The sequence below is a fragment of the Penicillium robsamsonii genome (genome assembly GCF_028829455.1).
Source record: "Penicillium robsamsonii strain IBT 29466 chromosome Unknown utg000003l_segment0_segment0, whole genome shotgun sequence".
Lineage (NCBI taxonomy): Eukaryota > Fungi > Ascomycota > Eurotiomycetes > Eurotiales > Aspergillaceae > Penicillium > Penicillium robsamsonii.
This window is the reverse complement of record NW_026643221.1, coordinates 7,175,946-7,200,772: the sequence shown is the minus strand read 5'-3', so window position 1 is coordinate 7,200,772 and position 24,827 is coordinate 7,175,946. Positions and strand designations below refer to the sequence as shown.

General features: G+C 48.4%; 7 protein-coding genes across 7 annotated transcripts; 3 read left to right on the top strand and 4 right to left on the bottom strand.

Annotated features, from left to right (window-relative positions):
- Window positions 1–221: 221 nt before the first annotated feature.
- N7447_007482 (uncharacterized protein) lies at window positions 222–543 on the bottom strand (the record flags this gene model as incomplete). The annotated part of the gene is made up of 2 exons (XM_057231744.1): window positions 222–438; window positions 530–543. The coding sequence occupies 2 exons, from the start codon at window positions 541–543 to the stop codon at window positions 222–224; spliced, it is 231 nt and encodes a 76-aa protein (XP_057086834.1).
- Window positions 544–1,358: 815 nt separating this feature from the next.
- On the bottom strand, window positions 1,359–3,690 carry N7447_007481 (long-chain-fatty-acid--CoA ligase; the record flags this gene model as incomplete). Its single annotated transcript, XM_057231743.1, has 5 exons — window positions 1,359–1,448; window positions 1,501–2,645; window positions 2,702–3,097; window positions 3,162–3,187; window positions 3,254–3,690. The coding sequence occupies 5 exons, from the start codon at window positions 3,688–3,690 to the stop codon at window positions 1,359–1,361; spliced, it is 2,094 nt and encodes a 697-aa protein (XP_057086833.1).
- A 656-nt stretch (window positions 3,691–4,346) lies between these two features.
- N7447_007480 (uncharacterized protein) lies at window positions 4,347–5,793 on the top strand (the record flags this gene model as incomplete). The annotated part of the gene is made up of 3 exons (XM_057231742.1): window positions 4,347–4,404; window positions 4,454–4,615; window positions 5,036–5,793. The coding sequence occupies 3 exons, from the start codon at window positions 4,347–4,349 to the stop codon at window positions 5,791–5,793; spliced, it is 978 nt and encodes a 325-aa protein (XP_057086832.1).
- An 817-nt stretch (window positions 5,794–6,610) lies between these two features.
- N7447_007479 (uncharacterized protein) lies at window positions 6,611–8,092 on the bottom strand (the record flags this gene model as incomplete). The annotated part of the gene is made up of 3 exons (XM_057231741.1): window positions 6,611–7,337; window positions 7,498–7,664; window positions 7,718–8,092. The coding sequence occupies 3 exons, from the start codon at window positions 8,090–8,092 to the stop codon at window positions 6,611–6,613; spliced, it is 1,269 nt and encodes a 422-aa protein (XP_057086831.1).
- A 3,596-nt stretch (window positions 8,093–11,688) lies between these two features.
- On the bottom strand, window positions 11,689–13,956 carry N7447_007478 (Hsp70 family protein; the record flags this gene model as incomplete). The annotated part of the gene is made up of 4 exons (XM_057231740.1): window positions 11,689–13,478; window positions 13,607–13,672; window positions 13,740–13,860; window positions 13,930–13,956. 4 exons carry the CDS (start codon window positions 13,954–13,956, stop codon window positions 11,689–11,691), a joined length of 2,004 nt encoding a protein of 667 aa, XP_057086830.1.
- A 1,368-nt stretch (window positions 13,957–15,324) lies between these two features.
- On the top strand, window positions 15,325–17,792 carry N7447_007477 (uncharacterized protein; the record flags this gene model as incomplete). The annotated part of the gene is made up of 5 exons (XM_057231739.1): window positions 15,325–15,344; window positions 15,394–15,462; window positions 15,529–16,002; window positions 16,058–17,659; window positions 17,708–17,792. 5 exons carry the CDS (start codon window positions 15,325–15,327, stop codon window positions 17,790–17,792), a joined length of 2,250 nt encoding a protein of 749 aa, XP_057086829.1.
- A 1,604-nt stretch (window positions 17,793–19,396) lies between these two features.
- Window positions 19,397–21,385, top strand: N7447_007476 (SKI complex RNA helicase subunit SKI2; the record flags this gene model as incomplete). The annotated part of the gene is made up of 3 exons (XM_057231738.1): window positions 19,397–19,626; window positions 19,682–21,235; window positions 21,349–21,385. The coding sequence occupies 3 exons, from the start codon at window positions 19,397–19,399 to the stop codon at window positions 21,383–21,385; spliced, it is 1,821 nt and encodes a 606-aa protein (XP_057086828.1).
- Window positions 21,386–24,827: the final 3,442 nt, after the last annotated feature.

The following is a 24,827-nucleotide window of genomic DNA, read 5'->3' as shown; positions in this document are numbered from 1 at the left end:
ATACCAGCCCGGCAACATGCAATAAACTGACCTCCCTCTCTCTTTCCTGGCCAGTCGCATTCAAGCCTAGAGTTCCGTGGGAACTGCACCCATGACTTCCCGTAGATAATCACAGCCGACCATAAGCACACCCCGTAGCGTATCTATCACCAGCTCATGGATCGATCACTTGAGTTCCCAGAGTCCCGATCTCGCACCTTGTCCGTTGACTCCTCAATTGCTCAGTTCGCTCGGCTATCCGATGCCTGTCCTTCCTCTCCTCCAACACGCGACACGCGCACTGCCAACTTCCGATCCAGCGCATCCTGCTCTTCCTTCGAGGCCTGCATTCCCAATGCGCTTTCTACCTGGGGTGTGGTCCATAATCCGATACCTGCCCAGGCCATGAGGCCAATGCCGAACAGGGCTCGGGTTTTGGGGGTGAGGCCGCGGTAGGAGCTGTGAAGCTTGTTAGTTTCTTTCTTGCCCCGGTCATGGTGTCTGGGTGTGGTATATGTGGGGTTGGTCGGTTTAAGGCTGTGTCACATACCTCCAGAGAGACATTAGGACTGGGGATGAAGGTATTCTAGTCTTGGAGAGGAATAAGGGAGCAATGTGTGACTTGGCTTTCAGTATGCTACTTTGACGAGGAGAGTCACGTGGAGATATCTACACTTTCGGTCACGGGATTTGGTACCTGAGGCTAGCAAACTCTATGTGATTTTTACCAGTGTGACGGGTTCGAATGTGTCTCTTTGTCTGCCACTAGGTCCTGCCAGGTACATTGCTGAAGAGTGGTGTAACTGTGGCTTATAAGTGAGGTACCGAGGTGCCGAGGTACTTTGGACAAAGCCACTGACTACATAGGTACTTGTACTTTTTTCTGTGTATGACAGGTTTGCTGCATTGAAAGCTGACGGCTGGCTAAAGCAGTCATTGAAGACGTCCTTGAATGTAGCTACATGTTCCAACCATCTTAAGGTGGTAGGTTTATTTTAATATCTTTGTCTGTTAGTCGGAGTTCATACTCAGAACTATTGGAAAGATACTTCAGAGGATGCGAGAAAAAGGGTTTTATGGCCAATCAAAGAAGGTTGCTGTAGAATAAGATGACTCTGTAGATTATGGAAGAGAAGAAAATCTGTCACGATGCCGGTCAGTTCAAGTCCACTGGTTACTATGTCGGCTACATCGTGGCAGGATTGAAACAGTATTATAAAAAAAGTAAGAGGCGAGGAAATGTAAACGTAGATTGAGCAGGGTAGAAATAACAGAGAGGGTCTCAAAGCGCAAGCAAATACAGCAGGAAAATAAAATTAGAAATAAAAAAACAAGGGTGAAGCTAGGAAATCCAAATAAAGCAGCTTGACACGCTTCTTTTACTTCTTGCCGTACGCTTTCTTGATTTCGGACTCGTAGCGGGTGACAATCTTCTTGCGCTGGAGTTTTTGCGCAGCGGTCATGTAACCCTAGTGTCTTGTTAGCAAAGTTCGTGCTCTAGATAATTTGAGAATCACTTACGTTTTGTGGGGTCCACTCGTCGTCGGATAGCACGACACCGCTAATAATCTCAATTCCCCTCAAGCCACCAGCGCGGCCGGCGGACTGTAGCTGCTGCAAGACGATCTTGTTGAGCTTTTCATCGTGGACGAGAGTCTCAAGGCTGTCACCATCGATGCCGTGCTCCTTGGCAATCTTCTTCAGTGCTGGCTCGGCGGGGACAATGATTGCGACGGGCTTGTCTTGGTCCTGGGCGGCGTAGACACAGATGTTGCCAACCACGGGAGACGAGCGGTAGACAGACTCGAGCTTCTCGAGAGCGATGTATTCACCGTTCAGGGTCTTGACCAGGTTCTTCTTGCGGTCAATGACGTTCAGGTGGCCGTGGCGATCGAACTCGCCAATGTCACCGGTCATGAACCAGCCATCGTCAGTGATAGCAGCCTTGGTCTCCTCCTCATTATCATAGTATCCCGTGGTCACACTGCCACCGCGGATGAAAATCTCACCCTGGGGTGGGTTGTTCGAGGTCAGGTATCCAGCATCGGGGAAGTCAACAAGCTTAACCTCGATCGAGGCGGGAATCTCACCCAGGGCATCGGGGTTCCAGGCCAAGGGGTCGTTCAGGGCACCCATGGCAGAGGTCTCGGTTAGACCGTAGCCGCTAATCATGGGGGCGATAGCCATTGACAAGAACTTCTGTGTGTCCTTGGAGATGGGACCACCGCCATTCAAGACAACACGGAGTCTGCCTCCAGTTGCCTCCTTTAGCTTTTTGAAGACAACGCTGTCCAAGATCGAGGCGCCTAGGCTGGACCCAGGGAAGCCGGTGCTCATGAGGAAGCTCTTGGCCGACATGGCACCCCAGAACATACCCTTAACAATGAAACTGGTCTTGTTTAGGTTGGCCAACACACCCTTCTTCACTGACTCCCACACGGCCGGAACACCGACCAGAACGGTAGGCTTGAACTCCTTGATGTCGCCCAGACAGTTCCGCATGGAGGCATCGGACAATGTTCGGGGGTTACCGTATCCCATGGTGCCGCCCCAGAACAAGCAAATGTTCTCGAACATGAATTCCAGAATATGAGATTGAGGAAGGTAGGTCAGGAGGGAGTCCGTGTGGTTGATACAGGGACCGATGACGGCGTGAACACCAGCAGCTATTGCGAGAGATTAGTTTGGTATACAGTGGTTCCAACCGTTGTTTTCAGCTTACTGGCAGCGATCACATTCGCTTGGGTCAATGGCACACCCTTTGGTGGGCCTGTTGTGCCCGATGTGTACATGATGCAGCACAGGTCCTCTGGTTTGGGGGGAACAGGCTCCACAAGGTTCTCTTCGCCCTGCTTGCGCAATTCATCGATGCTCAGCACATTGATGTGGATAAACTCGCTGTGTAATTTATCAAGAAGCTTCTGGTCGATTTCCGTGTCGGTGTTGTAGATAATGTGCTTGATTGAGGGTACGCCCCGGAGGATGCTGATGAGCGACCCCAACAAGCTGGGGTCGAGGAAGATGGCAGTGCTGCCAGTTTGAACGATAGAGTGCTGAAGACCTTCCTCGCCTAGGGTATCATATGCGGTCACGATGGTCACGGACTGAGAGGCAGCGCCTGTAATAGCAGGTTAGCGGGTTCATTTGCGGGCCACGAAAGAAAAAAAAGAAGGGTAACGAACCGTGTGACATGGCCAGCCAATGTGCGCTATCAAGGGCAATCAAGTCAGTGATCCTGCCCAGAATCTCTCTCGAGGCGTAATGTGTCTCTTACCTTGTCGCACCGTAGAGGTGGATTCTGCCGTCTTTCTCGATGCCCAGCTTGCGGAGACCGCTACCAAGCTCCAAACAGAGCTTCTCATATTCGAGGAAAGTCTTATAAGTGTAACCACTCATTTCAAAATAGGTCCACTTCTTGTCGACCTCCTGTTCGACACCATCTACGATCTTCTTGATTTTCTTGTTCTCCACATGGGTCTTGATTAGACGGCGACTGCCGACAGCTTTGGAGTTGCCAAAGACGCGAGCAGCTCGGCGAAAGTTCTCGTAGGTGGTAGAGACATCTTCAAGTGTCGTAATGAGACCATCCTTGGCCTTAGGGTGGCGACGGGGGATTGTCTCGCCGGGGACACGCTCGTATCCGGGCGCCTCGACCGAGAAGGGACCCTTCTTGACCATGCGCGGCTGGATGACGATATTTTGTGTCGACATATTGGCTGTATGGCTCGCTTAAGGGAAAAGGGGAAGGAGTCGGGGGGATCGGGGAAACTCGAAGAAAAGTTCCTCTGCTCGAGGGGTCTGAGGTTAGCTAGTGCGGGAATAGCGCAGAGTTACCTTGCAAGGGGAAAAAACACAACTGCAAGCTGGGAAGACTTATAATGGAATGAATGAATCTTACCAAATGAAGGAATAAAAGGTATTATTGTATCTGAGCATTCGGGGGAAAAGAGGAGAAAGTTGGCGCTCAAGGTTAGATAGATGTGGCTGGTCTACGGCATATGACGCAGGAGTCCAAGGGTTTTTCGGCCTACCCTTTTCTTTGTTTATATAGTCCTGGCACGAGCCCTTTTTTTCCTTAAATTTTTATCTAATTTATTTCTTGACTGTGACCATTTTGATATATAACCTGAAATTGGAAATAGCTGTTATTTAGCAAGTTCGTACCTACATACTTGACATGTTTAACCGGCAGATCAATACCCGTTTTCTTTTTTTCTGTTGAGTTCCCAACAATTATTTACAAGTATAGAACCTCGGAATCACGACCTCGGAATCTGTACAAACATGAATTATAGGGATTTTCATATCTGGTCCCGTGATCTAAAAACGCTGTAAAATCAAATATTCCAACATCTGGATATTAACTCATGGACCAACTCATCAATTTACTCGCCAATGGCGAAGAGGTCATCGACGTGGATGAGGGTACGCCACCCTTTACGATGATCCCAAGTATAGCTACTGAGAACTATAGAATCATTTCTCCTCTTCGCGCAAGATATCGCAAGCAACAACCTAGGGATGCTCAATCCTCGTGCACCATCAGTAGAGATCTCTATCAATGGCAATGAATACATAACCCATCAATCACCATCACTACTCTCCTCTCATCGAGCGGGAGGTACTACAGGCGCCGGTAAGTACAGTGTACACATACTCAGAGCTCCATGATCTGCACCAGTTCATAATTTGCCCCCGGAATCCCCCAGAGACACGAAAACTCAAGCTCGGACTACACCGCAGCTCTTTTACCCCGAGTCCGAAGTGCCTAGACTAGGCCCGAGGGTTGCGGCGTCGTATCTATTTGCCTGTGCCTCGGCTATCGGCGTGAATGTCTCTCATTTTTGACTCGGGCCCTAACACTGTCCTGTACTCCCCTCCCCCAACACGAGATCTGATAGTCACCTGCTCGACAGTCTCTTGGCTTTTTCCCTATCCATACTTTGGAATACCTTGGCTCTCCACCCAAACTACATATCCACACATCCCCCGCTTTCATGATCACTGCCATCACCATCCATCCCAAAATTAGATCAGTACTAACGTAAGAACTCAGTTCTATGGAAAATCACCCCCCTCTTCGCAGAATGGGTAACCAACCCATCAAATCCACTTTGGACAAATGCCCTCCTCAGCCGGACCTCAACAGTAGTTGAACTCGGCACCGGGATCTCAGCTCTAGTTGCGCTCGTACTGGCCCCCTCTGTGCGCCACTACATCGCCACAGACCAGGAATACGTGCGCAAGCTGTTCCGGACGAATCTTGATGCCAATGCGTCCGTATCTGTCTCTTCTAGCAACAGCAGCAACAAAGGAAAGGGCAAGAGCAAGGGATCCAAATCATCTAAATCAAAACCTACATCGTTTCCCGCCAAGCCTGTCAATAATATCTCCTTCACAACCCTGGACTGGGAAACTGACCAGGCTGCGTCGCTGAAAGAATGTATGGATTCCGACGGCACTCATGGCCAAAATGGAGAGGAAGAAGGAGACGAAGATAAAGGCTTCGACCTGCTCCTTTCTTGTGACTGCATCTACAACGAAGCACTCGTGGCACCGTTCGTGCGCACCTGCGCCGAGATCTGTCGACTACGGCCGGCGTATGTAGCTGCTTCAGAGGAACAGAGCTCTCGCCGCAAGCCGACGGTTTGCATTATTGCGCAGCAGCAGAGGTCACCGGATGTGTTTGAGACTTGGCTCAGGGAGACAATGCGGGAGTTCCGGGTTTGGAGGTTGAGTGATGATGTGCTTGGAGAGGGACTTAAGAGCGGGTCTGGATATTTGATACATTTGTTATTGGCGAAGGATAAATAGACAAGTACAACTACAGATACAACATAAGTAGATATTGCATGTAGCTAACTTGGATGCCCAAGCTCCCCTTTACTAAAATCACTAGGTACAAAGTACATCGAGATCGCCACAACTAGCGAGATTGTTTGGAGGAACAATTTCGAGCTAAACCCGAGAGACTTTTGAAGGGGAGTCAGACTGATGTAAACATGGATCTGGTTCAGACTTCTGATAAGGATAGATGGTCTTCTCAATGTCTAGATCTTAACATATGTTCGGTTTGTTTGAGCTTTTAAGTATATACCATATCCATGGATGGCAAGAATGCTACCGATATCTCGAAACAGTTGCAGTTACAGCATCCCATTTCCCGAATTGACAGAGAAAGACCCGAATCGTGTTTTCGAATAGGCAAGGCTCTCTTTGTGTCAAAAGAGTAAAAGCCGACTAAGCGTTTTCATTTACCCCGATTGTTACATGTTACACAAGTAGAGGATGTTTGCTGCAGCAGACATATGGATGAGCCAGATGTATGCAATTAGCAATGAAAGCATTATATTATGATCACACACAGCGTCAAGCTGCTATATCAAACGAAATAAAAGACATCAGGACCACCCAGGTATAACGAAAGGGTATCCAAAGACACAACATGGTCGAAGACAGCATTTTAAAAAGATACAGCAACAAAGAGATGTGATAGTAACATGATGCAATTGATTATCATATCGAGAGCCCTGATATTCGCAGACGCTCAAGAAAGAATTATGTAGGTGTATATATGTATTGCCGGCGGAAATCGACATTGAGGATAAACATTACTCCGCATGGGCAGCATCTAAGGCTCCGCGTTTTCCTTTTCCGCAGCTGGCGGTGAGAATTCGTATTTGCGCTTCGAAGGCACAGATGACTCGGTTGGTGTAGGGGATGGACCCTGAATACCCGATTCTGACGTTGGAAGTGTCGCCAACACCTCTCGGGAATCAGTTTCCGGGGTGCGGTCGATAATAGACGAGATGGACTGCTTGGTTGATCCGTTGGTTGCGTGCTTAGGAGATGTTACCGCAGCAGATTCAATGGGAGTGCCCTCGGCCTCGGGCATGAACCGATCTATAACTTCGGTTTTGACTCGGTAGGAGCCCTCGCGTTCGAGTTCACCCTCGGACTCGGAGTCCATGTCATCGTAGTGCTGGTCGCCTTCGTGGTCCATGGGAATAGAGCCCAGCGGGCTTCCTTCTGTTGAGGCACGGTGGCTGTTCATGACTGGCGGGAGGGGAGCGTTCGGGTCGTAGACTACACCACAGACTTCGAGGGCACGGGACTGGCTGCCCAGTGTGCGGTCTTTGTGTTTCTTGGTGAGATGGCACATAAAGCCGTGGAGGGTGACAAAGTCGGATTTCCCGCAGCCATGGATCGGACAGGTGAGATATACTAAGCTTCCGTCGGAGGGTCGCTTCCACAACGCTCGCCCGGATGGGTCATGGGCTGCGGGTCGACCGTGGCGTTCGCCCCATGCCTCTACATTTTTGATAGTGTATTTTTGCTTGCGGCGGATGGAGCCCGCACTGTGTATTGAGTCATGGGAAAGCATTGGGTGTGGATGCTGAGATGGCGGGGGAGGCGGGGGAGCTTGGTGATGAGCTTGAGCATGAGCTTGAGCATGCATGTGAGGTGGTGGCATCGAGGGGGGTGGTGCCTGAGATGAAGGTGGAAGGGGTGCTTGACGGGGCTCGGGGGGGGCTCTGCTGCTTGAAGAAAGCCAATGTTGTTGCTGCACTAGTCTCTGATAATCGGCGAGGTGGTGTGGGACGTAGAGGCGGCGAGTCGCTCGTAGCGTTGAGTCCCAGACCCATCGACTCTCTCTTTAACTTTTTGCGTTGTCTTCGAAGGTCCTATCTTGTTTTAGAATTCCAATTCCCCAAACGGGTATCAAAATTCGGCTTACCTCTTCCTCTGCCTCGGCTCGCTCGGTCATTGACCGAAATTCCTCGTCTTCATGCTTGCGCATTGCCAGAATGCGACTACGGGCTGCATTCCGAGCCATTTCCTCATGCTCTAGATGCCGGAGTCGAGCTTCAATATGTTCCAAAGAAGCTGGACTGTGTACTGGTGGCACTCCTTGCGGAGGATGATGTTCATGCATAGGCGGCGCAAAATGACGGAAATGGTGGCTCTGCACCATCTGCTCCGGAGGTGGCATTTGGTGTGGAGGCGGATTCGGATTCATAGCAATAGGGTGATAGCGAGGAAGATGGTTGACGAGATGGCCGGGTATACCACTATCGGGGCCAGGATGATGCACTGGCGGTGCAGTTGTCATTGTTATGGATGGAGGTGCTAGAGGTTATACAGTTTAGAACCCTCCTGCACCAAAAGCTAAAGAAGAGAGAGTATGAAGAAGTCAAAAAAGGGAAAAGGGAAAAAGAAAAAAATAGAAAAATAGAAAACAGGATGAGACAATCGAAAGGGACCCATCTCCGATCTATGGGTCGACGGTTTGGAAAGGATTGACATGCAGACCTTGAGCTAACTAGAATCTATAATAATAGTGAAATAAAATAAAATAAAATGTCAAATAATATAATAATAGAAAATAAGAAATGACTTTTCCACTAGCGTGACCCTTCTGCACCCCCGTTATCTTGAAAAATTCCCGTAACGGCGTAAGGGGATCTCAGGGGATCTCGATTGTGATTGATCGTACTCCGTAGACACATCTAGTATTGAATAGGATATTGGAATAATATAGGTATACCGTATAAGGTATATAATATGGACATCTAATATAGGAGTAACATTCAAGAGAATGTTTTTTAATTTCCCAGAACAGTCGATGGATACCAAAGAAACAACAACTCATCCATGGAATTGACTCGACGCTAACATGTAAACAAATCACAATCATAGAAAATTTCATTTACCTTGGATCAGAATGGAGCCTAATATACCGGACCAATGATCGACATTTCCAAATAAATAAAATTGAAAGTCACTTGACATCTTCAGGGGAACTCTGAACATGACAAGTCTAAAAATTCTGACTGCAGTCACCCAGCGTCATTGGTCCAAGGCTTTTCAAAGTAATATAAGTAATGGATACGGAGTAATTCATGTTTCAATAATTCTTTTCAATTTAGCTTCCCCGGAGAAAGTAGGAATAACCTTGGAACATACCTTATTATAGTAATTCGTTTATGTTTCTATACACCCTAAAACAACCTTGGAAAGCTAAACTCGATAGTTAGAGCCTCGAACCAGAGCCTCCGTAATTGAATACTTCCTAGCTAACCATCCAATAATAAGCAACAGATCTACTTTGTACTCTCCGCGCTCATCCTGGAGATCATTATGTAATACATGTTCCTGAGAAGTTCCATGGTAGCCATAGAAGCGGGAAGAATCACATTGGATCTTGAAATGTTCCATGTACCTGGTATGGACACCATTCTTGTTTACTCTCCACATATTATTGTCTGGTGGCATCAATCTATTTGATTTGTTATGTATCTCTCCCAAACCTACAATAAATTACTCCGTATAGCTAGGTAACATCTCAGATTAGAAATCAAGGAAAAGTCAACCCACATATTTAGTGCCTGTAGCCATAATATGGGTCTTGGATGGATTTTTTGCTCAAGTGACTTGGGTATTTCCTCAGAGGTATGGTTATGGGTCTGCAGCAACGCCCTGGAGGGCTTAGCTTGTAAAAGCAATGGCAAAAAGGGAAAAGCCCTGGAGAAAGGAAGGGGAAAAAAAAAACCACACATGTCAACAGAGTGGGGACATGGAAATAATCATGCGTACTAGGGGCACGCCAAGGCAGATGGTCTCACACAAGAAGTGATCGACGAATGGGTGAGATTCGAAAATTTTCTACAGAATACTTGGACCGGGATTTAATTTAAGAGTCATCTTACACTTCAGATGCTGATGTACAATATCCAATCTATTACCGTTACCGGTAGTGGCAGTCATAGTTACAAATTTAGTATAGTACGGACCACACATCTCCCTTTCCCCGTGTCTATTTCAAATGTTCTGCATTGAACTCCCCAAAGCCTACATAATCTTATTAGAAATTGTATTTATTTACTCCGTACAAACATCGTCATTGCAAAAGACCCACTTTGGCAGCCCAACTGCTGTGTACAACTATGATTTGCTGCTGGACTGCACCGCTGCAGAGAAGCCTGCACAGTTGCTTCGCTCTGTCACTCGGCTCGAGTCCAGATTGGCCTGATGGCAGACGTTGCTTTTCTCGAGTTCTTGTTTTAATGTACGGCCAAATCTTGTTTTCTCCCCGGCTCCTATGAAGATGTAATATATCAAGGGTAATTTTAAGATTAAGCATTGTTGAAATCAAGGGGACACAAGGGACACAATAGAAGCTTGCAGAAACCTACATATTACCTAGATTAATATATTTTGTGCCTGGCTACTCCCTTATACCCCTCTCTCATACCTCCTTCAACTCTAGCCCCTCTCGACCAAATTCTCCTATCATTCACTAGTGACTAGTCTTGATCCTTTGTGGATAATGCAAGGATGAGGAGACTACAGTGTCGATTGGTCCAACCAAACAGACTGCAGTTCAAACCTTGTACGTTGGTAGCAAAGTGGAGGTGCAGACACCTGATTTAAATTAATAGAGATTGAAAGCCATACAGTTTCAGGTGACTAGCTCAACGTATGTTCTGGCGGGACTAAGGGTCAAAACCGGTGCGCCAGTTGGGAGCTTCTAGCCTATCATCGTTGTCGTTACTCCAGATATTTGACTTTGCGGTGGATATAATGCTGAGAGTCCAATAATATACTTGTTATTAAACGCGTTAAAATGCACTTTGTACTCCGTATTTCGGGTAATAATAGCCACTGCTACCACTGCCTATCCCGTCGTAATAATGGTTAACGTAGCCAGTATTACTTTCATTGGTTGTTATATCCCTGGTTATGCGTAGAAGAGGCGCCTGTACGTTTGATGCTTTTTTTACCGCCTTTTATATATCTATATATATTTCTAGCTGTAACACGGAGAAGAGAAAGACGTCCGAAAAGACATACAAAGAAGGCTTCGTAGTATTATGTCAAATATAACGGCCCATATATCACCTGTAGCTAGATATATCGGATTTTTAGAGTCCTACATCGTCAAGGGCAGATGCCGCATAAGCGGGCGAATGGATATTCTGGACTATCATGATTACCAACGCCATATTGCCATGCCATATGCAGAGTGTGGGTGGGTGGCAACGGCTTACATGCTGCAAAGCGAGAAAGCGTATCATATTACAGTTGATTTGAGCATTGTGTTGTTTGCCTCTGTGCCTATGAAGTCTGGATTGGCCGGTTTCAAATGCCGATTACATGGATGTACATGTCGAGTTGGAAATGATAGGCCGGAAGCAACTACGGCTGCATCCGTGAGCCAGCAAATTCCAATTGCCCATGTCACTTACATATGCACACATGCACAGTGATACAACTAAATCCCACAGTTGGAAGTTGGAAGAAAATAATTGTAAAGCGAGAGGAGAATTGTTCGATTTCTATTGTCACATGCCCATGAAAGCCAAAGCCTACCACATCCTTTTTTGTGGCCCCCTGCCGTAATGTCATTAGATACAATTGTAGACAATCCCGGCATGATCACTTCCAGGCAATTAACCCGAATAGTGGCACGAGGGCAGAAGAGAAAAGAATATAGGATCATACATGGGTGTGGTAGTTAAACACCGATACACCGGAAAACGCAAAGGGGTAAAAAAGGACCTTGAAAGTATGTGTACAAGTAAATGCGAGGAAAGGAGATGCAAAATCAGGGAGTCTCTGAACACAAAGGAAAAAAAAAAAAGGAAATTGATGGAAAAATACAGGAACCATTTACGGTTCAGGTGTGGCAGTTAGAAGGGAAAGCATTTACTGCTTGTTCTCACCCTGCTGCTCACCACCCTGCTGCTGCTGCTGCTGCTGCTCGTTGTTGGCCTTGTGCATCTTGTCGAACAGGGTCAAGCTGGCAGTCTGGAGATCGTCGACCTTCTCCTTGAGCTCCTCAGCAGTGGTGGTGCTCTCGCCAGACTGGCTCTTGACAACGAACTCACGGAGAGTAGCGATCTTCTCCTTGATAGTCTCGGCCTCAGCCTTGTCAAGACGGTCCTCGAAGTCCTTGAGGGCCTTCTCAGTGTCGTTCAGGACGCTGTCGGCACGGTTGGCAGCCTCAATGGCGGCCTTGCGCTCCTTATCAGTCTCAGCGTACTTCTCGGACTCCTCAACCATGGACTGGATCTCGGCATCGGAAAGACCGGAGCCGGAGGCAATGGTGATAGACTGATCCTTGTTGGTGGACTTGTCCTTGGCGTTGACGTGGACGATAGAGTCAGCGTCAATGTCGAAGGTAACCTCGATCTGGGGAACACCGCGGTGAGCGGGGGGAATACCAACGAGCTGGAAGTTGCCCAGCATCTTGTTGTCACGGACGAGCTCACGCTCACCCTGGTAGACCTTGATCTCGACAGCGGTCTGCATATCAGCAGCGGTGGAGAAGGTCTGGGACTTCTTGGTGGGGATGGTAGTGTTACGGTTGATTAGACGGGTGAAGACACCGCCGAGGGTCTCGATACCGAGGGAAAGAGGAGTGACATCGAGCAGGAGGACGTCAGTGACCTCACCAGCCAGGACGGCACCCTGAATGGCGGCACCGATGGCGACAGCCTCGTCAGGGTTGACGGACTTGGAGGGCTCACGGCCGAAGATGGACTTGACGGACTCAGTGACCTTGGGCATACGGGTCATACCACCGACGAGGATGATGTCCTGGATGTCGCCAGACTGGAGGTTGGCATCCTTCAGGGCCTTGCGGACGGGCTCAGTGGTGCGGGAGATAAGGGGGTCAACCAGAGCCTCGAGCTGAGAGCGAGTCATCTTCTGGGTGATGTGCAAGGCTCCGCTGGCGCCAGCAGTGATGAAGGGAAGGCTGATCTCAGTCTGGAGAGAAGAGGACAGCTCAATCTTGGCCTTCTCGGCGGCCTCACGAATACGCTGGATGGCCATACGGTCACCGGTAAGGTCGACACCGGTCTCCTTCTTGAACTCGGCAACGATGTTGCGGACGAGGTGAATATCGAAATCCTCACCACCAAGGTGAGTATCACCGTTGGTGGACTTGACCTCGAAGACGCCCTTCTGGATCTCAAGGACGGAGATATCGAAGGTACCACCACCGAGATCGTAGACAGCGACGACACGGTCAGCCTCCTTCTCCATACCGTAGGCAAGAGCAGCAGCGGTAGGCTCGTTCACGACACGGAGAACGTTCAGGCCGGCAATCTGACCAGCATCCTTGGTAGCCTGACGCTGAGAGTCGTTGAAGTAGGCGGGCACGGTAACAACGGCGTTCTTAACGGGCTTGCCGAGGTAGGCCTCGGCGGTCTCCTTCATCTTGTTGAGGACGAAGCCACCAACCTGGGAAGGAGAGTACTTCTGGCCACGGGCCTCAACCCAGGCGTCACCGTTGGTGTGCTGGACGATCTTGTAGGGAACCTCCTTAATGTCACGCTGAACCTCGACATCGGTGTACTTGCGACCGATCAGACGCTTGGTAGCGAACAGAGTGTTCTCGGGGTTGACAACGGCCTGACGCTTAGCGGCAATACCAACCAAGCGCTCGCCATCCTGGGCGAAACCGATAACAGAGGGGGTAGTGCGAGCACCTGTTAAAAGATCGAGTTAATTTCCGATTCCATTGAAGCCCATCAGACCGTGGGTGAAAGTCTTCTGAATTCGAACTCTGCAGCTCTGATCACTTGTCCGCAGGAGTTGAAATTTTCTAGAAACGTACCTTCGGCGTTCTCAATAATCTTAGCGGCCTTGCCCTCCATAACAGCGACGGCAGAGTTGGTGGTACCTATAATGAATCATGTTAGGATATTGTCGGGATTAAAAGTTGATTTCCATATCGCGTCAGTACTTACCGAGATCAATACCGATGACCTGGCCCTTTACCTTCTCCTCACCACCCTCTGTGGAGTTCCATCTCCGGAATGAGGCAGGGAGTCTGGAGGCAGGAGTGCGAGCGAAAGCAGCGCGCGGGAGCTGTGAAACACTTTGAGTCAGTGACGTGCGACGCGTAGATTTTTCTTTCGGGAAGAAGGTAAAGCTTACTGCGCGAGTAATTGTGCGAGGAAGCATTGTGATAAATTAATTAATAAAAGAGAAAAAAGAGACACTCCAACGACTCAATCGTGAAGTTAAAAAGGACAGAAGAAGGGGTTGAAGAGATGGAGATGGAGAGATGGAATCGAAAAGAAGGGGAAAAGGAAATAGAAATTGCACGGAGAGCTTCGGCCCGTCGAACTTGGTAGAATCACGGGATCTAACCAATCAGAACGGGAGTTCCAAGGTTGCCTTTCAACAGCCTCCTAGGTAACCGAACTCACCGCCTTGTTGCCATACAGCTATACATAACATATGGGATATATTGACAAATACTGAGATGTATTGAGATATGTTGAGATAAATTGAGACATATAAGCGAGTTCAAACTGTATATTTCATACAATATTGTCAGTAATAAGGTGGCAGTTCAATGGCATATCATTCCGATGTGGCAAAAGACTCACAACCTTAGCTCCGAGCTACTCCCGAGGTCCATATATACGATCTGGTGTTATCAAATGTTATACTTGGGAAAAGTCAATTTTTTACGGCCTAAATTAAGCACTAAGAGCCTAAAGAAATATCTCAAAAAAAATATTACATCCAAGGAAATACCTGAGAGGACTTCTAAAAAGACTACCTAAAAAGACTTAGCAAGGCCACATAAGCGGTCAACTATTCTTGCATGTTATAATTATATTAACACCATGCAAAAGAGCTGTCGCAATAAGCATTTCTTCCTTATAGCAGTTGCGACGATTGTGTATCTCTAGTGGGTGAACCAGCCATACTCTCAACGTGTCGTGTGACCTGGTCGGCAAACTCCCCTTCGCCGTTGATTTGGCTGAACCTGAGACAAGATTGAGAACAGAGCTAAAGACCGCCTGGATCTAGATGGTCAATGACAATCCATGTAGTTTGGAGGGGAAAAACAATGCCTAGTCTAGATCGTTGGGACTGAGAACTTGACCGGGGCCCTTGGACTAGGGCTTGGCAAGAGCGAATATCACACTCCGTATGGGTATATAAAATCCAGATTTAATCTAAAAAAAACCCCCCAACATCTATAAACAGTGTAGTGCATCATCATGAATGATCAAGGCCGGTTCCGGATTGACACTCAAACCGCATTCGTTGGAATTTGCAGTTCCCCGGCTTTTTGTCCCATGACTTACGTCATCCATAAAAAGCGCCCCCGGGCCAGTTTGACTCTGAACTGCAGAGAGACAGAGAGAGAGAGAGAGAAAGAGCACAGACTATTCAAAGGGGGTTTTTTTCAAGAACAAAAAGAGAAAAAGTGATCCTAACTGTCAAGTTGCCATACTCCAACGGGGAGCCCCCGTTTCTCTCTTCAAACTTCCCCGCTCAAACAATGTCATCTCTGGCTTAGCTCTATCCACCATGACCTCGGATTCGAATCTGTGAGTCTGATGTAGCCTACTATCGGAAATAGCTCTAATATGGTCTTAGATGTCGCCCAACCGAGGCTCTCATCCTCCCGACCAAGCGACGCTTCTTCCCGTTCAAGATCCCCAACTTGTTCGTTGATCAACCCACTTATCTTCCTTATCTTCCGTGCGCAACCTAACCTAAGCTCTGTTTTAGTCACACACAGCTTCGCAACTACATTAGTACTGCTGATCCCGATCGCATTTATGTCGTCGTCGAGAGAATCGTGTATTCAATACACATATCGGCACAAAAGCGCGAAAGTGTAGCTGTGATCCCATTTGAGCCGCGCTGTCTGGTCGCTGGACATGGTTGGATCGTAGTGGGGGGCCCTGAAAATGGCGAATGTGCTTTCATTCACATCGGTGATTGTGGGATGCAAGTCCATGACGATGCGCCTTTCCAGGCCGATGTGGATAGTGCGCTCCCGCTCGATCTTGACCCACCGTCAATCATGACTTCGCCGGGCGATTTCAATGGCGAGTCTGCGTCAACCCGCTATCGAAGCAGCAGATTATCTCCCGAAGTAGAGCTGCACAGATTTGGTGGAAGCATTGTCAATTCAGTGGCCATTCACCGTTTCTATGGTGGCAGCGAGGAGTTGGCGGATGAAGATATCGTGGTTCTGAGGTACGCGCATGTCGGAAAATTGGTATACGCTGACCATGCTAACTCATATGAATAGCAATAACGATCGGACAGTCACGGTGTATTCTCTGACTCGCGCGAAAGTCTTGAAGGTCCTTCATCATCCGACTTGTATGAACTATGCGGCAGTTTCCCCGGATTCTAAACTGCTCACGGCCGTAGGGGATGAGAATCACGCCTACTTTTATGAAATAACTCGTGACTTGGAATCTTCTGGGACGACTGAATCTGGACAGAAGCTCACGGGGTGGGAATGGGAGCTTATCAATCGCCTGGAGATGAACATTGGCCTGCGGGCGGATGATGCGTGCTGCTTCACTGTCGCTTTTTCGCCATCCAGTCGCTTGTGCGCCATCGGATCCCAATCTGGAATAATTACGGTTATCGACGTCGAGTCCATCTACAGGAACGTTGACGACTCGGACGACGACTCCGCTATTCTTTGTCAATTCCCGACGTCAAGATCATGCGCCGAGGGTGGTGCGGTTCGTTGTATGATATTTTCGCCCGAGCCATGGGACCTTCTCGTATGGTTGGAGGGCCACGGCAGAGCCGGTGTGGCCGACGTTCGCCAACATTTTCTGCGCAGGCAAACCCTCCATTTAGATTCGAATGATCCGCAATTGCAGGAAGTGTACACGGACCTTTCAACAGAGAACTTCGAACGACAACCCGTGGGCGATGGTCTTTTGGAGACGACGCCACGAGCGCGACTCGACAACGAGGATTTCCCGACTGAACGGAACGGAGAGCAAACGGAGCGGTCGTCTCTGCGCGAGTCTTTGATTCAAGATCTTACCGAGAGAGAAAGGTTGATTATGGAGTTTTTGAACACGGCACGCTGGACATCGCGACTGGAAGAAGGACTTACTGAACGACCAGAGCGCCCAGCCAGGGCAAGCCTTCAACCTCAACCAGTGGCTCGACCGCAAAATCACGGTTCCACAGAAGGTGCCACTCGCACTCATCGTCCTACTTCGCCCCTGCATCGCTACGATTCTTCTGATGTCTCCCGAGATAGCCATCTGGGCCGCACTCTATCCAATCCAAGACGACAGAGCTCCGTGGTGGTATCTCAAGGGAGTCAGCCTTCGGAAGCCACGCCCTCTCATCATGATCGTCAATCGGACATCACCCTCAGTTATTCGACCTCGCATTCAGAGCTTACACCCCACAGGTCAGAAATTATCTCTCGGGCGGGTGCCGATCCTGAAGCGACCAACAACGAAACTAGCATATCAAATGAGCCGACTGGACCTTCTAATCCAAATCTAGACATCCATGGCCTGAACCACCGATCCCAGCAATCAAGCTCCATTCCCCGGCGCGTCGAACGACCACAAACCGGAGCGGAAAGAAGATATGATAACTCTCGCCTCACCACATATGAAATTCGTGCCAATGTTGCTGCTGAGAGGCTTCGGCATCAGCGCCAGATTGCTAATGAGGTACACAATCGCTCTTTCGAAAGGGAACAACGGCATCGCCAACAGCTTCTCGGATTTGAGCAGACACATTCTCCCCGCTGGATCAGGAACATAATCAATGATCTCCCTGATCGAAATTCAATGCATGGCCCCGGCGCTGAGGAGCCAGATTCCACTGCTGGAGTTGGCTGGGGCGCCGATGGACGCACATTGTGAGTGTATAATACAATCATTTTGCGGAATTAGACTAACATTTACAGGTACATCGCCACACTAGAGGGGATTTTTGAATTCCCACTGAACATTCATGATCGGAAAACATTCCCTACCTTCTCTTGCCGTTAACGTTCTATCCCTCGAGTTACGGGGAATTTTCTATCTAGTGTCATCCTGTCTCATTCTTTTTCTTAGTCATTTTCTTTTGCTTCTGGTCATGCAAATCCTACGAATGTCCGAAATCTCTCTGGACAAAGGACATACTGCTAAACAAGGATGGTATACAGTCTTGACTTTGCAAAAAAAAAAAGGACTCATTGGCCCATCCTTGTTATGACCCGTTCTTGTCGTGCTAACAAAGCCAATATTTTTCTCATTTGGAGTCGTTATCACATACCCTTCTGGCGCTTAGGGGCGTACATCATCTTATCTCGATTCCATTTGTCTTTTTATATGCTATATCCACAATTCTTTGTATGACTGATTGAAGTATAAAAAGTAAAGTTACATATTTTCTTTCTGCTAATACAATCTTGTCTGAATTGAAAAAAATGAAAAATAAAAAATAACCAGTAGACAAATATTAATTAAACAAGCAATGTCATAGCATGCCATGTTCGATGTCATGCGTGTTCTGCTCAACTCCATGTATAACATCGTGATATACTAGTTGTTGCTCTGGAAATTGATGGAAGAGAAGGTGATTCTATGTGTGTCTGCGGCAGCTACATGGTAACATCGCAGCCCAATTCAGAGGTGTCGAAATGAGAGAAATCGCACCCTTGTGATCCATCAAGGTGGTTGAGTAGACTTGTAATTCATGCGAACCCAGTATTTTGACGACATCTTTATACACAGCAATGTAAAGAGCTGTTTGAATTTAACGGCCTATCGATATGAGATATGATGACTTCGAGAACTATCTACGGTAGGTATGAACATACGTATGTCTTCTAGCAAGCCTAGCCTGGACTACTGCAATCACATATAAGAGGCTATATGCTCAATCACAATGCCTAAACAATGCCAAGTATGGAGATGGGGTACAATTAACGTCGATCGTTCGATAAAACGTCCTAAAGGACAATCTGCACATGCACTACTATGCCGTCCGTCTCAGATAGCCAGTGGTGTTTAATAATGTATCACCATGGGATCTCAGATTAGTATACTTATATATACACACACGAGAATAAAACATACATGCAACTTCCTAAATCTGGCTAGCATTGAAACTTGTTTTTCTCTATGACATTGGGCTACCCGTCACTTGGCCGTGATAAATTAGGGTTGTTTTGGTTGGCAAACTGCGGTCCAAGTGACGGGTAACCAAAGTCCAGACATCCACAAGTTCTGGTTATTTAAGATAAATGTAAATCAAAATCAGCGTATACAGATGTAGATGTATGGATTGTAGCCCTAGCATAACCCCACACCGACGTCATGGATACTGCCGGTCCATACCGCCCTTAGTGTCTTTCAGCGAAGTTTACCAAGCAGCCCTGTTGCTACAAATCTTGCCTGAAACCACTTCGAAACACTCCGCTAAACTTACTTGAAAGGTCGGTTCTATCCGTCCAACTTCTTTTTCTCACCTCAAGGACCAATTCCTTCCGATTTTCCGTCAGGACTTGAAATCGATACACTTATCGGTGTGGGGTTCGGCTACTGCCGAGTCAAACATCGACATAATTTCACTCGCCGGTTGACTCTCCGATACATTCCTTAACACCATGGCGGACTCGCTCGATTCCCCAATGAAGAAGTTAGACCTAGAAGGCGAACAGTTCGACCCCGCAGCCTTCGATGCTCGCCTCGCAGACGAAGAGAATGGAAAGATCGAGAACTTCCAACCTCGGAAGCAAGCTCCTCAGAGTGCCCAAGAGTTACTAACAGAGCTCGAAAATGAGTTTCTGACCCCATCAGACCAATTCAGCACGAAATGGTTGAATTCTCTTCAAAAGTAAGTACCAGTATTTTGTTTTCGTTTACGGGGCAGCTTTTAACAGCTTTCGCAGACGATGGGACGTTTCGACAGACTATGCAGACCTTTTCGAACTCGCCCCAACCCAGACGCGGACGGTGACTCGGTTCACACGAGAGGGACTGGAAGGACGAGTTACTGGATACCAGGAAGTCACGGTTCCTGCTGCAAGCGCAACAGCCAAGAATTCCACATCGCTTCTCCGCCGACCTGCTGGTCGTGCCGACTTTGTCAGAGGTGCTGCAGGTTTCTTCCCGTTCGCTCCCGGAGGTTTGGACGCTATTGAGGCCCTGGCAGCAATGGAGGCCGATGCTCAGGTCACAGACCAATCGAGCAACGGGAAGCAATCTGGGCTCGATCGCATAATCAACTTTGGCACCGAGGGAGGTCTTCTGACAACACCCCCTGGCTTTGACAACGGTATCGATTTCGATGAAGCCAAATCCAAAGCCGCCACCGAGGGTGCGCAAGAAGTTGAAACTGCCCTTCTTCAAGAGGAGAGCGATTTGAAAGTGGACCAACCCGAGGAAACTGCGGATGTCGATACAGGAGCAAATCCCGAGCTTGATGATGTCAGCGACGACGAAGATGAAGAAGACATTGACGCTTTGCTACCAGTTGAGTTCCCAGCATTGGAACCGCGTAGCCAGTTGCTCGCCGGTGTTCACAAGCAGAAAGGTAGAGAATGGGCCCACGTTGTGGATGTCAACAAGGATATCCCGAACTTCAATGAGTTGGTTCCAGATATGGCCAGAGAGTGGCCTTTCGAGCTCGACACGTTCCAGAAGGAGGCTGTTTACCACCTTGAGAATGGCGATTCGGTGTTTGTTGCGGCCCATACCTCGGCAGGAAAGACAGTCGTGGCCGAATATGCAATCGCCTTGGCTGCTAAACACATGACCAAAGCGATTTACACGTCTCCCATAAAAGCGCTGAGTAACCAGAAATACCGTGATTTCAGAACCGAATTCGACGATGTCGGTATCCTGACCGGTGATGTTCAAATCAATCCGGAAGCCAGCTGTCTCATTATGACCACTGAGATCTTGCGAAGTATGCTGTACCGAGGCGCTGATCTCATCCGCGACGTTGAATTTGTCATTTTCGACGAGGTACATTATGTGAACGATCTTGAACGAGGAGTGGTATGGGAAGAAGTCATCATTATGCTTCCAGAGCATGTCACATTGATTCTTCTATCCGCCACTGTGCCCAATACCCGAGAATTTGCATCCTGGGTCGGTCGTACAAAGAAGAAGGACATTTATGTCATTTCAACTCATAAACGACCTGTCCCCCTGGAGCACTATCTCTGGGCCGGGAAGAGCAAGCACAAGATCGTCGACTCGAACAAAAGATTCCTCGAGAGCGGCTGGAAGGAAGCAGATGATATTCTATCCGGCAAAGATAAGGCCAAAGCCAAGAAGGAGGCTGAAGCTCAGGCGCAGTCGGCGCAAGCTAGAGCACCCGTCCCTCAGGGCCGGGGACGCGGCCAGCCAGCGAATAACAGAGGTGGTCGCGGGGGCCCACAGCGCGGCGGTCCACAGCGTGGAGGTCCGCAACGAGGTCGAGGACAGAGCGGCGGACAGTACGCCAACCGAGGAACAGGCAACATTGCTCGCACAGGCCGTGGCGGTGGTCGTACAAGTGCGGCACAAGACAAAAACACCTGGGTGCATCTTGTTTCGCATCTTCGCCAAGAAGACTTGCTGCCGGGATGTGTTTTCGTCTTTTCTAAGAAGCGATGCGAGGAGAACGCGGATTCGCTGTCAAATCAAGACTTCAGCAATGCCAGCGAGAAGAGTTTGACACACATGTTCATTGAGAAGTCACTCACCCGATTGAAGCCTGAGGACCGCACGCTACCGCAAATTCTTCGCCTGCGCGAGCTACTAAGCAGAGGCATCGCTGTACACCATGGCGGTCTCCTGCCCATCATGAAGGAAGTTGTTGAGATTCTCTTCGCTAGATCTCTGGTCAAGGTTCTGTTCGCCACAGAAACATTCGCGATGGGTCTGAATCTTCCCACCCGAACTGTGGTATTCTCCGGGTTCCGTAAGCACGATGGCAAAAACTTCCGTGATCTCCTGCCCGGCGAGTATACGCAAATGGCCGGACGGGCTGGTCGTAGAGGTCTTGACACGGTAGGATACGTTATCGTGACGAACAGCGGAAAAGATGAGGCCCCATCTGCTGCCTCGCTGAAACAGATGATTCTTGGAGACCCCACAAAGCTTAGGTCTCAATTCCGTCTCACATACAATATGATACTGAATCTGTTGCGCGTGGAAGCCCTGAAGATTGAGGAAATGATCAAGCGGAGTTTCAGTGAAAATGCAACACAAGCTCTCTTACCGGAACACGAGAAGCAAGTGCAGGTGTCTGAGGCAAGTCTTGCGAAAATCAAACGGACACCATGTGAGATCTGTGACCTGGATTTGATGACCTGTCATGACGCCGCTATGGAGTATCGAAAACTCACAGCTGAGTTCCACACCGAACTGCTATCATCGCCTGTCGGCAAACGTCTTTTCACAATGAAGAGGTTGGTTGTGTACCGCAAGGTGAGTTCACATGTTCCATTGTGATAATATGTGTTCGGTAAAATGCTAACGTGGAAAATAGGATGGTCTCCGTACTGCTGGTGTTATTACTCGCGATGGAGTTTCCGCGGGAGTTGTCGGGGCCGTACCCTGTGTCCAAGTGCTCGAGATCGGAACCTTGAGTAGCAAACGACACCCCACCGATATTCTTCCATTCTTGCCTCTGTTCCGACCCTACTTCCAATCACTCCCCACTCGCGTTGATGACATGAGCCTCCGCGTATGCAAGATCCCATTATCCGATCTCGAGTGTGTGACAAACACCCAGGTTAAGATCACAAAACCAATGTGGTATCTGAACATCAAAAAAGGTAAGAGGATATTTGCTTCTTTTTGTGTATTTGGTTATCAAAAATGACTAATTGAGAAACAGAATCCGTCAAATGGGCAGAAACAGAACTGTGCCAATTCACCAACTCTTGGATTGATACTGCCTGGGACGAAATTGACTGGCAGCGTATCAAAGAGATGGATATCCGCGATATTCTCGACAAACGACAGGTTCAGGCAGAGATTGCTCAGTCATGCCACTGTCTACAATGCCCTGATTTCGTAAACCACGTGAGTATTTTATTTCTATTATCTTAACCCTGTACTAATTTCTAATAGTTTGAGATGCAACACGACGAGTGGCAAGTTAAAGAAAATATCTCGGAGCTGAAGCAACTGATGTCCGACCAAAACCTTCAACTCCTTCCGGATTACGAGCAGCGCATTCACGTACTAAGGGAGCTCGGCTTTGTTGACGAGCACTCTCGTGTACAACTGAAGGGCAAGGTGGCATGCGAGATTCACTCCGCCGACGAGCTCGTGCTGACCGAATTGGTCCTCGAGAACGTTCTTGCTGAATATGAACCGGAGGAGATTGTTGCACTCCTCTCTGCATTTGTTTTCCAGGAGAAGACAGAAAGCACACCCACCCTCACTCCTCGTCTGGAGAAGGGCCAGAAGGAGATCATTCGTATCGCCGAGAAAGTGAATGATTTCCAGATCTTGCACCAAGTTATTCAGTCTAGTGAAGATTCCAACGACTTCGCCAGCAAGCCACGCTTTGGTCTCGCCGAAGTTGTTTATGAATGGGCTAAGGGAATGTCTTTCAATCGCATTACGGACCTCACGGACGTGATGGAGGGTACTATTGTTCGGGTGATCACCCGGCTGGACGAGACTTGTCGCGAAGTGAAGAATGCGGCTAAACTGGTCGGTGACCCAACTCTTTACACTAAGATGCAGCAAGCTCAGGAGTTGATCAAGCGCGATGTCATCTTTGCGGCCTCTCTTTACATGTGAAGATACTCAATCCTTAGGGGTATGGTTTAATACCTGGGCCCCTATTGGGTAGTCATGAACCTCTCCACTAGATGGAGGATTCACCATGTATGTAAATCAAGACGAAGAAATGAACTTGAAACTATCAAATTTCTATTAAAATCAATATTCATCCATAATCTTTTATAGAACGCAATAAATCAACAAGTCCATAGTCCATAGTTCCTAGAAAATCCGTGTGTGCGGCCTCTGATTAGCTGCGGGGCGACCGCCTCCCGAGAAGTCGGAAAATCGAAAAAAATCCCCCTCCTCTTTGAAGAACACACCTTTTCTCCCCTTCTCTTCAAGATCCACACGATCTCTTTAGGACATTCACGTCCTTTCAATCATTGACTCTTTCGCCTCGCCCCTCTTCCATCGGCGCTGGTCCGCGTCTCCCACGGGGTTCTCAGTTTATTTGGAGATTTTTTGACTTTCTGGTGTTTGGGGGATTGTTGCGCGATGGATGTCACAGCCCTCCGAGACCGCATTCAGTCTACTCTAGATGCGAATGCGGATATTCGCCGACAAGCGGAGCTTGATTTGAAATATGTACGTGCTGAATCGACTGGCGGGGCACCGAACGTCAGGCTCACACGTGGTTGATATATCTAGGCCGAGACGCAACCCGGATTTATCAATGGACTTTTGGATATCCTGCAGGGCGAGCAGAATAATGCAGTCCAGCTCTCTGGTAAGTTTTGCGGTGTCCGTATTAGATTGCGAAAGACCTTTTGTCACTTACTAACCCCGCTCTTTCTTATAGCTGGTGTTTACCTGAAGAACCGTATTACCCGTGGATGGGCCCCCGTGGAAGATAGTCCCCAGCGTACGCCAATTCCCGAAGCCGAGAAGCCTGCTTTCAGGGAGCGACTTATCCCTGCCCTGGCCTCGACACCTCCCAATGTCCGCAATCAACTGGTTCCTCTCCTCCAGAAGATTCTCCAAAACGACTTCCCCGAGCAGTGGCCCGGATTTTTGGATCTTACTTTGCAGCTTCTCAGCACCAATGACGCAAGTACGGTCTATGCGGGTCTGCAGTGCCTTTTGGCAGTCTGCCGAGTCTACAGGTTCAAGGCCGGCGAGAAGAGAGGAGGAGTTCGATAAGATCGTGGAGCATTCATTCCCCCAGCTGCTCAGCATCGGATCGAAGCTCGTTGATGAGGAAAGTCTGGAGGCTGCGGAGATGCTCCGTATTGTGGTGAAGGCTTTCAAGCATGCAATTTACGTCTGTTATCCCGATTCTAGTCTGCGCGTGGCTAGGCCATT